The sequence below is a fragment of the Malaclemys terrapin genome, chromosome 5, assembly GCF_027887155.1.
Source record: "Malaclemys terrapin pileata isolate rMalTer1 chromosome 5, rMalTer1.hap1, whole genome shotgun sequence".
Lineage (NCBI taxonomy): Eukaryota > Metazoa > Chordata > Testudines > Emydidae > Malaclemys > Malaclemys terrapin.
The window spans coordinates 136840412-136853962 of record NC_071509.1 but is presented as its reverse complement, the minus strand read 5'-3'; the positions used below and the strand labels follow the sequence as shown (position 1 = coordinate 136853962).

The following is a 13551-nucleotide window of genomic DNA, read 5'->3' as shown; positions in this document are numbered from 1 at the left end:
TGCTTCTCCACCCTCCTAGTGAAATAGTGTTTCCTAATATCCAACTTGGAAAAGGATCAGGTAGCTTGTGGGACAGGCTACTAGGTCTCAGTACAAAGGAGCATTGCTAGTAGTGGCATGACACCGCAGAAAACAACACACACTTCACTGTCATGCATGCTACACGCCATGAAACGCCGCAATCTTTACCCCTGTCTTTTGGAAAATAATCCCTTAGTGATGATAAGCAGGAAGTGTCCACCACATGAGTTATATGATCTTTGGTTTTAATGATGACACATGACATTTTTGATATGCTGTCTGGGTCAATCCATCATGGAATAATAGGTCAGATTCTCCACAGGGACCCCATTCTTTCTGGAGACATATATGAGGCTATTTCCTGTTGTTGAGACAGACAAGCTGGGTGCCGAGTTCAGATGAGAAAGCCAATCCAGGCCAATACAAGCAAGGAAGATAAAGCCAGGCTAAGCACAGAAAACACTGAGGTAGGACATCAGATAGAGCAGGTCGGAACACTGACCATATTAGGCTTGGATACGCAACAGCACGCAGGGAAGAAGCCCACCCACAGCCATGATCGCAGCAACTGAAAAGCAAACAAAAAGGCCCAGAATAAGGCATACATCCCACTGCCCTGGTAATGTGCAAATATATTTGCACCATTTGCATATGCACTGTAGGCATTTGAACCCTGAAAAAGTGGGCTTCCAAATTTTCATTGCAGAAACTATGAAATGGGGATAATCTCCTTGACATATTGTACAGGCCCCGATCCTCTGAAGCATTTAAGAAGGACTTTATTTTACTTATGTTAATATTCCCACTGGAGTAAGTGGGGCTACCCATGTGCTTAAAGTTAAACAGGTGCTTGGGATGCAGGTGCTTACGTGGTTTTATCACACACAGAACGTGGTCAGTATGATCATGCAGTTATCTATTAATATCATGTTCAAAGGGGTATGAACTTGGGTCCTTATTTTGCAAACACTTAGGAACTAGGTACAGGGAGCATTTGTGCACCCCAGCTGGGGTGAGACTTCTCGTCTGTCCCAGCATGCAGTGCACTAACTGTCCGTGCAGATCCTGGTGGCACACACTAAAAATTCCCTGGTGCACACTGAGGTACTCTAGTACTGTTTGAAAACAGGACTCCAATAACACGCACTGGGGAAGTGTTAGTGCATGCCAGCAGGGTCCACATGGGCCAGTTAGTGTACAACATGCTGGTGCACACTAGAATTAATACCCCAGCTGGTAGACAAGCCCTTACACAAATGCATAACTTTACACCCTCCCATTGACCTCCATGGGATTATTCATGTGAGCAAAGCTATGCACCTGCAGTAAGTGTCTGCAGGATTGGGGCCCTATTTGCATGAGTGAATATTCTGGGGTATCCCTTCTCCTTAGTGGTTTGCTCAGAATGTGTATTCAAAGGGCACTGTGTGAAGCCATAGCTCATTTGAAGAAGATTGGTGAGGAATTATTCCAGGCTAAACAGTTCACCTGGCATCAGTCTATTCTGTGAAGCAGGATGTAACTCTGTCAGTGGCTTGTATCCACTAGCACAGAAGATGCCCTTTGTTGCCAAACTTCGCATAATATTGAAGTCGTGTATCCCAGAAAAGAATACAGTGCAGGAGAAATAAATAATGTGTCAGAGGTTCAGCTGGGGTAAGTCAGTATAGTTCCATTTTCTTTAGCAGAGCTACGCCCAAAATTTCTAGCAAAATTATCATAATGTGCACTTCATTTTAAAAAAAATTATTCCCTCTCCGGATTTTTAAAGTAAAGTCTAATAGAACGCCTTATAAATGTTCTACCAGTAAAACAACTTTCACACAGTGTTGCCAACTCTTGTAATTTTATTATGACGCCTACGATATAGTTTTATAATAAAGTTTTTTCTTAAATCCCCAGCTCCTGGAGTCAGGGGATTGTGTGAGAATCTCAGCTTTCATTAAAAGAAATGCATATATAGTAAATGTCTAGCCATCATGGCTGTTGACACAACATTGAAGGATTCAAAAACCAGAAATTAATATGAAGAACATGATTTTTAGGTCATGACTCACAATTTTTGAACATTTGGAGTAAGCAAGGCTAGATGAGACCTATGTAGCCCACTCCAGGCTGTAATGACTGACTGACTCTCTCTCTCTCACACACACACACACAATTATTCCACCTTCTACAAAGGAATGAAATCTATCATTCTAAAATAGTGACACTCTAGCCAGAATTTTCTAAAATGTCCAGCAGCCAGAATCAGGATCAGATTTTCAAATCAGTTCAGTTCCCTCTTGAGACACGTCTACACTGCAATTAAAAACCTGTGGCTGGCCCATGCCAGCTCACTCCGACTCATGGGACTCGGGCTAACGGCTGCTTAGTTGCAGTGTAGACATTTGGGCTAGTGCTGAAGTCTGGGCTACAGGACTCTGCAAAATGGAAGGGTCCCAGAGCTTGGGCTGCTCCCTGAATCTGAACATCTACCCTAAAATTAAACAGTCCCTTAGCCTAAGTCAGCTGGCACAAGGGGCTGTCTCACGGCAGTGTACACACACCTTTAGATGCCAAAAAACTGCCTAGATTCTCAAAAGAACCAAGGTGCAAGGCGCTGGATTTTTATGAAAATCTGGCCCTAAATGGGAGCTGAGCGCTTCTGAAAATCTCGCCCCAACTGCAGACACTGAATACTTGTAAAGCTCACCCTGAGTTCTTTGGAAAAATTGCCCCCCCCATTTCAGTGGAGTTGCTCAGGTGTCAGGGAAGGCAGAACTTGAGTCTCAATGTTTTATACACCTAAAATCTGAAATTTACAGGCAAGTTAAACAGTTATTTTTCTAGATCTGTGTTGCACAAGATTAAAAAAAAAGAGAGAGAATCCAACAGGCTCAGAATGGTACATATACCTTACAGAAAACACACATCTGTTTTACAGGTAAATTAAATTGATTCATGGGGGAACAGAATTAACCCCTGGATGCTAGAAATCAAAATGTCTTGATGGCAAAGAGCACAGATGCTTGCACTAGGGCAGTGAACGCAAAAGCAGGTTTTGTGATTGCTAATGTTTACTATAGTACCTATCATCTTGGTGGTGAGGCACTTGAAAACCAGATATCAGAGCAGCTGTCTTCCAAACAGACTTCAGAGGCTGCCTTAACAGAGCATATTACAGCCTGATGTCACAGGCTGAGCAGGCCCTTTAACAGGGTTCTGCCAACCTCTCCAGATGGAGGGGTTGGAAACAAGGGTCACATGGGGAGCATCTAATGAAGGACCAGGCCTGCTGGGAGAGATAAGGGCAGCCACGGTCCATCAGGAGCATTCAGAGAGAGACTCAGGGCCTGAGAGGGTAAGGATTGAGTGGATGTCACAGGGTAGTTGGTCTCTGTGAACAGATTGATCCCAGCGCCCCTGGACTGGAGTAGGTGAACCTAATCCAGCTAATTAAAGAGGGTGGGGCTACACCTGGGCCTATAAAGGGCTGCTAGTAGGCATCTGAGGAAGAAGGAATGAGACAGGCTGAGCCCTGGTCGGCGGAGGCCACGCTACGCTGGAGGAGAGCTAACTCCTGTGGTGGGTCCCTAGAGCAAGGGGGCTCAAGGAAGGAACCCTGTGGCTCCAAGAAGGGAGCAGAGCTGGAGGAGTCAAGGAAGCTGCCAGGAGTGGAGAACCACAGACCCCTGAGAGGGGTGGACCATCGAAGCCTGGGGGCCAGGTATTGAGTTAAGACTGCCTTCTGCTTGTCTGGTATAAAAGAATAAACCTTGACTGGGCCTGGATGTGGCATCACATACTTGGAGATGGGGTTCAGTGGCGGCCCCCTGGTGACAGTGGGGTACGCCATACAGCGAGAGTCTCCTTTGCTCCCAGGCAGGGGCCCTGGGGAGTGCAGATCTGCAGAGAGCGGAAGCCAGTGACAAGGCTGGAGTGTGGGGGTGCTTACTGCCAGAAAGTCCTGGTGAGGACAGGCCTAAGAAGCCTGCACCAAGGGTGGTGAGCCAGCGAGGAGAGTCTGTTTGAAGTTCCTGGGGTGGTTTTTTTTAATGTGATATTAATAAGGGCCAGGCGTAGTGGCGCGCGTGTGTAATCCCAGCTACTTGGGAGGCTGAGGCTGGCAGATCGCTCAGGGGCTCTGGGCTACGGTGCGCTATGCCGATCAGGTGTCCGGTGCCACTGACAGCCTGGCCAGCAGGTGGCTGAAGGACTGGCTAGAACGATGTGTTCTGGCTGGTGCTCCCTTTGTGAGGGCCGATGGAAAACGATTGATCAAGGTGATATAAATAAGCTGGACTCCAAACGGTGGGGGAGTTATTGAGACAACAAGTGCAGAGTGACCTTTTCTTAAGTGAGGAAGCTGAGGTAGAGCCCAAACCCACACCTGGTTAGTCCTACTACACTCGATGGTAACACGGGTGTGGATGATCCCAAGCTCCTACTTTGGAGGAATGGCCACTACCTCCTCTCTAGAGGCAGATGGTAAAAGGCAATACAAGGCACTGATGCTATCTGGGAACCCAGGAGCAATGATGGATGCACTAGGGAGGGCCCTGTCAATCTTTTTGGTGGGAGCAGGACATACACACACACACACAGACCATTATTAACGTTGCTAGAAGCTTCCCCCCTGGCAATAAGCATCCCTTCCATCTTGGCTAGGTTGAGCAGCAGTTCTTACGTGCATTAGATGGCAAAACTTATGATCCTCGAGTTTCGGAAAAGAGAATGCTGTGCTACCAACATACAGCATAGCAATATATTACAAACAAATTGCATTGTCTAGGCAACAAATGAAGACAATTGCTCTAGGAATACTTCTATATCAGATGTGCTCTGATTTGTTACAAACCAGTGAGTCCGCCTACTTCATTCATGAGCCCACATATTGCAGCTCCCAAGCAATGTGTTATAGGTATTAATCATTGCAGCTAGAGAACTGAAAACTGACAGATAACGCAAAGCCTGTTTGTTTTGCACCTTGTATATTTGTGGTGACCACAGATGCATCTATGAGTGTCTGCTGTACACAATTCAGGTCTCTCGGAGTTATAAGTTAAGGAATTGATCATGAGAATCAAAAGTGTTGTTCTTAGTTTTAACAAGTTATTCTTCTGAAGCCTACAACTGGAGAAGACAAGATTCTAATGTTAATGGAAGACTTTTTTCTAATATTGTACCCAGCCCTAAGATGAGGGGGGTGATTATTTCATATATCTGTATAGCAGAAGGCCAACATGGTAACCTAGCTCCCACTGAGATGATACACTTCTCTCAAACATGAGAGGAACAACATTACATATTGCAAGCTGTTGGGGAAATATGTCCAGCTTGTCTTGTTTCAATACTCAATTTTATTGCTATCCTTCTAACATTCCTACTATGGATATATGTGATCCCTTTAGTACTACCTGCTAAGGCTTACCCAGTTTACATGTTCAGACTGTCACCAAGATTTTTTTTTAAAAGTAACTGATAAGAACAAAAGATTGAGCAGATGACGTGCAGTCGGAGAGAGAGAGAGAGAACAACTTTCTACGAAAGGCATTGTATTTGAAAAGACCACTTGGAAACACGTGCTTACAGAAAACATCATCGTATGCCTAGGTTATGGGTCTATTACAGGAGTGGGTGGGTGAGGTACTATGGCTTGCAATGTGCAGGAGGTCAGACTATATGATCCCAATGGTCTCCTAAGGTCTTAAGGTCTATGAGATACAAATAAGCCTGTAGCGGGGTGGTCCCCCACTCCTGCCTAGGAGGGCTTAAAACAGCCCTGGCCGAGGGCTGCAGCTCTAAAAGCTGGCTGATTGGGAAGCAGCTGCAGCTGGGCCACGCCCCAATCAGGCCTTAGTTGGCCTGTATAAAAAGGCTGTGAGGCAGAAGCCAAGCAGTCTCTCTCTGCCTTCAGAGGGAGAAGGGCCTGGCTGCAGTGAGCTAGTGACAGAGTACCTGGGTGTAGCAGGGCTGGGGACAAGCTGGGGAGCTCCAGCCTGGAAAGCCCCAGGCTGCAGCCTAGTAGGAGGCCAACAGGTACTGGGGGTCGCAGAGAGCAGCCCAGAGGTAGGCCAAGGCAGCAGGTCCAAACCCAACCTTGCCTGTGATGAGTGGCCTATACTGCAGTCTGCCCCAGGAAGCGGGGGCTAGTTGGTGACTGGCAGTGGCCTTAGTCTGAAGTGAGGTAGGGATAGTGGGTGGAGGTTCCCTGGGGAGGGGAGACCCTAGTACTGAGGGGTGCACTGCCAGGGGGCAGTGCTCCAGATAAAAGGGCACTGGGGTCCAAGGAGGGACAGGGGGGCCAGAGGACAGGATCACTGGCCTGCAGAGGGCGCTCCAGGACACTGGAAGAGCTAATTCCCAGAAGAGACCAGCAGGAGGCGTTGCAGGGGTGAGTCTGCTCCTTTACACAGCCCCAACTGATTTTTCTCCCCTAGACAATAGGACAAATTCTACACTCCTGGTGTATATCCAATGCACTTTATCTTCCGTCTTCTCAAAGAGTACCCAACAACATAGTATTTGAAGAGCTGAGAGCTTGTTCTCTTCCGTCCCCTATGCTTTATCCATTCTATAGCCAAGAAGAGACTTTGTGAATTCTACAAAGTATTAAGGGTGGGATGTTCAACAGTGTGAACTAGTGGCCTAACACTGCTCCCTCTGAGGTAAATGGAATTCCTGCTAACTTCAGTGGGAGCAGAGTTAGGCTAAGGCAAAACATTTTTTTACAGTCCCACCCTAAATCTTTATTTCATGAATATCACAGTATTCACTGCATCCCCTTCACTAACACAGGACTATATGGTGACATCATCTGTCACCATCATCTGACCCATCATGATGGGTGACAACCTCTAACAATGGTTTTCCATATCCTTCCCTCCCACCCTCTTCTTAAGAACTTTGACTGAATATGCGACAAGGTTTGGACATGCTAAATGCATACCTACTGTTAGCCATGCTTCAAGGTCCTCACACCTGTCCAGTTACCTGCCTGATGCTAAAATGACATCCTGAAAATCACTACTTTCTCTAGGGGTCTTATTGCTTAATAATGGCCCTGGCCCAAGTGGGGAGCCCTCAGCTCACTGTCTGAGCAAGGCAACATGAGCAGAGTGAAGAGTACTTGGATCGGCTGACCCTCTAAATATCCCATTTTCCTAGCTGGGAGCAATGGCCTGTAAAAGGACAAAGAGGCAGAAGGTGGCAGTTAATCCCTGAAAGCAGGTGGCTTCTGCCTGTCTTTTGAGGCTTTGCACATCTGTACACAGCCCTGAGGTATTTCTAAGGCAGGATGGTTGTTTTTGTTTTGGTTGTTGGGGTAGCAGAACCAGGTGAGTTGATCAACAAGGTGCCAGGGAGGTTAGTTCTAGGGAGAGACAATTGTTGGAAGGTACAGTCGAGACAGTGATAGTGGCCTGCAGGCGGGCAAGACTGGGCATCTCAGATTTGGAGAGGCGTGATCTCATCCAGAAGAGTTGGGAGAGTGACCAGAACTCTTCTTTAGTAGGGCGGCTGATCAAGTGTCATTCTACTGATAGTAGCTGAATTCACTCTGAGTGAGAGGGCATTGGGGTGATGACCTTGGTTTTTAAAGGTGTAGGGCAGGATACTGTAGCTCTTGGATCAGCTTCCTTTGACTTAAATGAAAGCAGGATTGCCCTTCCTGTTACTGGCTGTGACTCTTGACAAAAGTGGGGGCCTGTTCCCCCCCCCCAAATCCTTCTTGTTATCACGTGTATCTTGGGGGGTGAGGTGTAATGCACTGTACCAGGAAATGGCCATGAATCTTTATCTGTATATTTCTGCCCGCTTTCCTGTAGGGCATCACCTAAGGCATCAGGAAAGCGGTCAGAAATATGCAGATAAATGTCCTTTAAAATGCCACAAGAAGTCATGACTCATGCCATGAAAATCTGTCATTACTTCTGAAAAGCATTATCTACAAACTGTCTCCCACGTTTCCTACGGAAATATCAAGTAAAGTGAACTATTTTAAAGCTCTGGCACATACTGTAACAGTAATTTTCTTAGTGGAAAAACTCATCTGTTGAGACCTTCCATGTCATAGAAAGTTGCAAATCTTGGCTCAGCACCTCCTGTACACAACTTACTCACCCCAAACCTCTCTGCACTGCGAAAGTTGTCTTTTAAAGAGATGTACATTTGTGTCCAGAAACTAGCCCTCTGCAGCTGTGGGAGCTAATATTTAAAAGGCTAAATCAACTGAGGTCAAGGTTGGATAGGCTGCAGAAGCCAACAACTGCCAATACCCAAGTGGCAAAATTGCCTTTGCTTTGCCTTTTGAAGGCTGATCCCTCGCCAAAGGAGAAATTCTATATTCAGTAACTCCTCGTTTAATGTTGTAGTTCTGTTCCTGAAAAATGCAACATTAAGCAAAATGATGTTAAGCGAATCCAATTTCCCCATAAGAATTAATGTAAATGGGGGGGATTAGGTTCCAGGGAAATTTTTTTCAGCTTGGTTGAGGTGGTGAAGTCAGAGGGTGGGATATTTCCCCAGGAATGCCTTACTGCTAAATGATGAAGTAGCATTCGGTTGAGCCCTCAAGGGTTAACCCACTGTTGTTAATGTAGCCTCACACTCTACAAGGCAGCACGAATGGAGGGAGGGGAGACAGCATGGCAGACAGACACCCCACTCTAAGTACACCCCATTCTACACCCCACTTTAAGTACATTGCCTTTAAAAAGATCAGGAAGTTGAGACAGAAGCTGCGGCTAGCAAGCTCCCTCTGTCCTGAGCCCTGTCCTGTCCCCACCCTGCTCTATATGTAGAAGAGGTAACCAGGGGGGGCAGAAGTAGGGGAAAGGGGGGGAACCCCCTGACATTAGCCTCCCTCTTCCCCCCCCCCACCCCGCACAGCAAGCAGGAGGCTCCCGGGAGCAGCTCCAAGGCACAGGGCAGGAGCAGCACATGGCACTGGGGGGGAGGGGACAGCTGAACTGCCGGCAATTGGTAGCTTGCTGGGCGGCTGCAGCACAGGGAACTTAGGGGAGCGGAGATCTGATGGGGCGGGGGCTGCTGGTCCACCCTGGTTCCAAGCCCCCACCAGCGAGCTGCAACGGGCTGCTCTCCCTGCAAGCAGTGCACAAAGCAGGCGGCTGCCAAACGACGTTAGAAGGGAGCATTGCACAACTTTAAATGAGCCTGTTCCCTAACTGATCAGCAACGAAACAACGTTAACCGGGACGACTTTAAGCGAGGAGTTACTGTATGGATAATTGAGGGCAAGGGGCAGTTTTCATTGTTTCAAATGTATCTTTCCAAAGGTCCGTAACAGACTCTTGGATTCTTTGGCAGCTTTAGCTATTCTGAGTGCGATTTTTCAAACACGCTCAGTGTTGTTCTAACTCTGCGCCCACTGACCTCGATACAATCCCACCCCTTGTTCATGTTATAATGCTATAAACCATTTTTTTAGAAGTCTCTTCACACCCACCTTAAGATTCATAAAGTGTTACAAAGGAGCCTTAATGTAAATAAGAATCAAGCCTTGTAGTATCATGTGCTATAAATTATTATGTACACTTATTTAGCTCTACACACACATACACATACATGTCAAGTGAGAGGCCAATTTTGGCAGCTCTGTAATTCCTTAAGGGCCAGTGATATACAGCAGGCTTGAAATTATATTACTTTGAGCCTATGCTCTGTGTCCCTGGCTGTGTGAAGAACCACAGAGTCACTACAGTATCATTTGTCTCGCGTGATGCTTTTGCATTTGGCTACCTCATAACCCGTTCCTGCAGCTCGGCGGGCATGTCATGCACGCAGCGAGGCTCCTGTGATTCTCTTATAGATCTTTCTCCGGGCCAGCAGGGTCTCTGGGATAAAGGGATAGCAAGACATCAAGCCGTCTCTCCCTTTTTCACTGCTTCCCTGGCTGGATGTGAGCCCAACATGGAGCAACTGAGAGGAGATGGTGGTAGCAGCTGTGGCTGAGGGGATGGGATCAGAGAAGCTGAGAGGGGCAGAAAAGGGCAGAGGACCCCAGAGCTGCGGAAGGATAGGCTTCTGCCCCCCTTGCTCCCACTTGGCACCAGTGGGGAAACAGACATAATGAACCAGTGGAGTAGCCATGGGGTAGCGCAGGGCAGCATGGTGGGTCTGCTCAGGGACAATCCGCTGCCGATCTTTGCCTCCTGCTCAGGCGAGTGATGAGTGGCCAGCAAGGGAAGGCCCCATGGGAATGAGTTGGGCTGGGAATAGGAGCAGGCAGGGTGTCTGGGGCCCTGGGAGGCCCTAGTGTTGAAGTCGGCTGGCATGAATTGGAACCCACCCAATCTTAGGGCCCAGCATTTCAAGGGCTGGCCTCAGCTATGGTGCACCTGTGCTGTGGTACCAGCCCATGCCACGCTACCTGAGATTATTTGATGGCAAGGGCTGGTACCACAGCACTGCAGGAGACCATGGAGTGGGGAGACAGTGTTTTCAGTACCTTCTTCACCCTGGTTAGAAATGACACGTGGTGAGCCGCTCTGAATGGATCTTGGAAGGATTGTAAGACACTGAAATTCCAAAAGGGATTGTTGATTGTTTGGGGGGGATTGTGGGGTGTTTTTTTTTTTTTTTTTGTAATTCATACATTTCAGTCAGTAATGAGAATGCGTGCAGTAGCCATACAAACACTGCTAGGACAGCAAAATTTAGCATGTCTGGCAATTGTAAAATGGCTCAGGTTTTTGAGGAGAGCAGGTAACCATAAGAAACCCATAAGGATAGCAACTCTATATTATGTAAGTCAATGCTTATGCCTGGCTTCACAGAGGTTTTTCTAAGACAACCCTCTTTCTAACTCATTAACAACACAGGTTTAATTTAACGAGCTTCCCTTCTAATTTTCAGGTCGGATTGTTATGCAATGGCTAATAAATTATTCTGTCACTTTATCCAAAAAAAAGAGCAGTTCATTAAAATAATTATCAGACATTTTTGCTCAGCAACTCTATGACCTTGTTCAGAGGACAGATTAGTTGCAAAGAGTTTCCTGGAGCAAGTAGAACAGGTCTGCAATGCAGCTTAATTGTTTCGGGTAAAGCACACACAGTTTCAAATTCCCAGGAACCTCCCGCTTCAGGAACAAACTGTGTTTCTACAGATGGATGCTGGCGTGCGGAAATGCCACAGTGACTAACGGTTCAGCTGACCTTTGGTTTAGGGCCGGCTGCCAATGGGAAGAGACAAGCTGTTATTTACATTCACTGGAAAGACAAGAGGAACTGCAGAGATATGGGAAGGCCAATAAAAGGAGGTGTGGAAACCTCTACCTTAAGGGACCCAGCAGAAAAGAGACTCTACGGCCCTTCAAAATTCCCAGAGGCTGGTCCAGCTGTGAAAGCGATTTCCTATGGACCCTCTATCCTTCCCCACCTGGGACCAGTTGAGGGATTCGATATTTGTTGAGACCCCACTCCCGAAATGCTCAAGTCAGATCTCCTTTCCCAGCCTAGCAATTGAGGGAGGTGTTGTCCTCCACCTCCTCCCTCCCTCCCCCCAAAATATCCCAATGTGCTCTTTTACATTCATGATTTAACCTGGCTGATTGAAAGCCAGACACACACCCTCTCCATCTGGCAGCTGCGTGGGAAGCCCGGTCCACTGCAATTCTTATGGGCTGCACAGCCACAGAGAGGAAGCACGGACGATACTCTGAATTGGGGAATAGCAGAGCGCCTGAGGCAAGAGCTCAGCTGCATGATCTGTCCTACCCTCCGGCTGCGATATTGCTTTTAGCCCCTGACCTCGAGGACTTTTCCATTGTTGGTTCTGCTGCGGGTTGATCTTTCCCCTGTTTGCCTGAAGCAGCAAGAGCGTAACCACAGCCTTGTGTAGTGGATAAGTCCAGCTGAATCGGATCCTCGAGTTCAAACTGCCTGTCTTGCTGGAAATCATGAACGGGAAAGCATTTGAAAAGGAAATGTATGACCTTTGGTGCCAGGCACTGGAATGTGTAAATGCTCAACAGACAGAGCATCTTACAGACCCAGATCCTAAAAGGGATTACACCGTGACTCGGCATACATTTATCATCCCGCTACTGTCACAGCATGATAGTCACTCCAGGAATTGTCTTGAAATCCTCTCCGAGACAGAACAGCATGACTGAAATATTTTAGCGGCATTTCTGCTTCAGTGGTGCCTTTTTATTTTTTATTTACTTTGTTTAATTTCAAAACTGGCTGCCAGCTTTAGGGTTTTTGTTTTATTTTTCTGTTGTCAAGAGACACTCAAAATACCAGTCAGGCTTTACAATTTGCCAGGAAAAGAAACTTCGAAAAAAGCCCTGCCATCCTGAAGCTCTTTTGCTAATGATGGCTGGGAATTCGTGACCGTTACGAAGCTGCTCAAGGCTTCTGCACCAGTCACAGCTGAGGAACTGTCTGGTCTCCCCTGGATCTGGGTGCTGAGTCTGCATCTACTACCTAGCAAACCAAATTTCATCCCAGACTTCCGGAGTTGAGCAAGAAACCTTTGAAAATGGCGTTTATCCAGAGTTGATGGGAAAGTGGGGGGAGTACCAGTCCTGCCTCACGGTGTAACTCTCTGTATGGGGGAAAAGGGAGCTCCTTAGCGGTGCAAACTGCCATAGCTCCGCTGATGTATGTGGAATGCCGTTAGGAATTTACATCAGTTGAGCATTTGCCCCTGGGTGTTTTAATTCATGGCATTTCCCAGAAATGTTCTGTTGAGGTGGGAGAGGCAGGGTTCACCACCCTACAGAAGAAGCCAGAGGTTCTGCCTTCCTTAACGACTGATCTGGCCTACTCCCACCAGGCTGCAGCCAAGACTTTCAAAAGTGACTAGTATTTAATGCCTCAGTTTTGGGGTGTCTGACTTGAGGGACCTGAAAGAGGCCTAATTTTCATGAGTGTGGAGCACCTGCCTGCTGAAATCCAGGTCCCTTGCAGGTATCTCAAGGTGGGTGCCTCAGACCACTGCTCACCTCTGAAAATCTCTCTGTAGGTGTACTTTGGCTGGTTCTCCCTCCTGACAGCGGAGGGGGTGGGGAGAATCCAGAGAAGCCTAGCCAATTGCTCTGTCCCCTCCTACACACACAAGCTGACCCTGGGAACTTCCTGGGGGCTTGGGAATACCTTCTGTGTCCCCTAAGCCTGGATCAGTGGACAGGGATGGGAGCATGGGGCCCCAAAAAGAAACATCCCTGGTCACTAGGGAGGATAAAGGTGGCAAAATAGCAGAGGGCGTTAACATTAGCCAGAGGAGTTATGGGTAACAAAGAGTTTTTACAAACATATCCAGGGATACTGCTCAAGAGGAAACATTAACAGAAGCCCCTTAACAAAGGAGAGGGAGATTAAATGAACTAGGATCGCAAACCAGCGAAGACACCGAAACTCTGTGGCTCAGTGCTCTCTTGGGCCTTTGATGCCATGCCATATAGGGAAGGAGCAGAATGGCCACCCAAATGAGAACTCAGGCAGCAAAAATGGGATCCATAGCACGTGCTTGCCCCTTGCCAGGAGCCTGTTGGCGCTCCAGTCTGCCCCTGCCCCACAC

The 13551-nt window shown here is 47.5% G+C and overlaps 1 protein-coding gene across 10 annotated transcripts in view; it reads right to left on the bottom strand.

The window, feature by feature from the left end:
- The window catches only part of EPHA5 (EPH receptor A5), a 399378-nt gene that overhangs the window by 128582 nt on the left and 257245 nt on the right, over positions 1-13551 (bottom strand). For 8 of the 10 annotated variants that reach the window (XR_008445069.1, XM_054029616.1, XM_054029617.1 and 5 more), the window contains one exon: positions 524-589. The exons of the other annotated variants lie outside the window; for them this stretch is intronic. Coding sequence is in view for 7 of the 8 variants with exons in the window: in XM_054029616.1 (XP_053885591.1) it covers positions 524-589 (66 nt within the window). In the remaining variant the exon portion in view is untranslated. The remainder of the gene's footprint in view (positions 1-523; positions 590-13551) is intronic. 10 annotated transcript variants of the gene reach the window in all.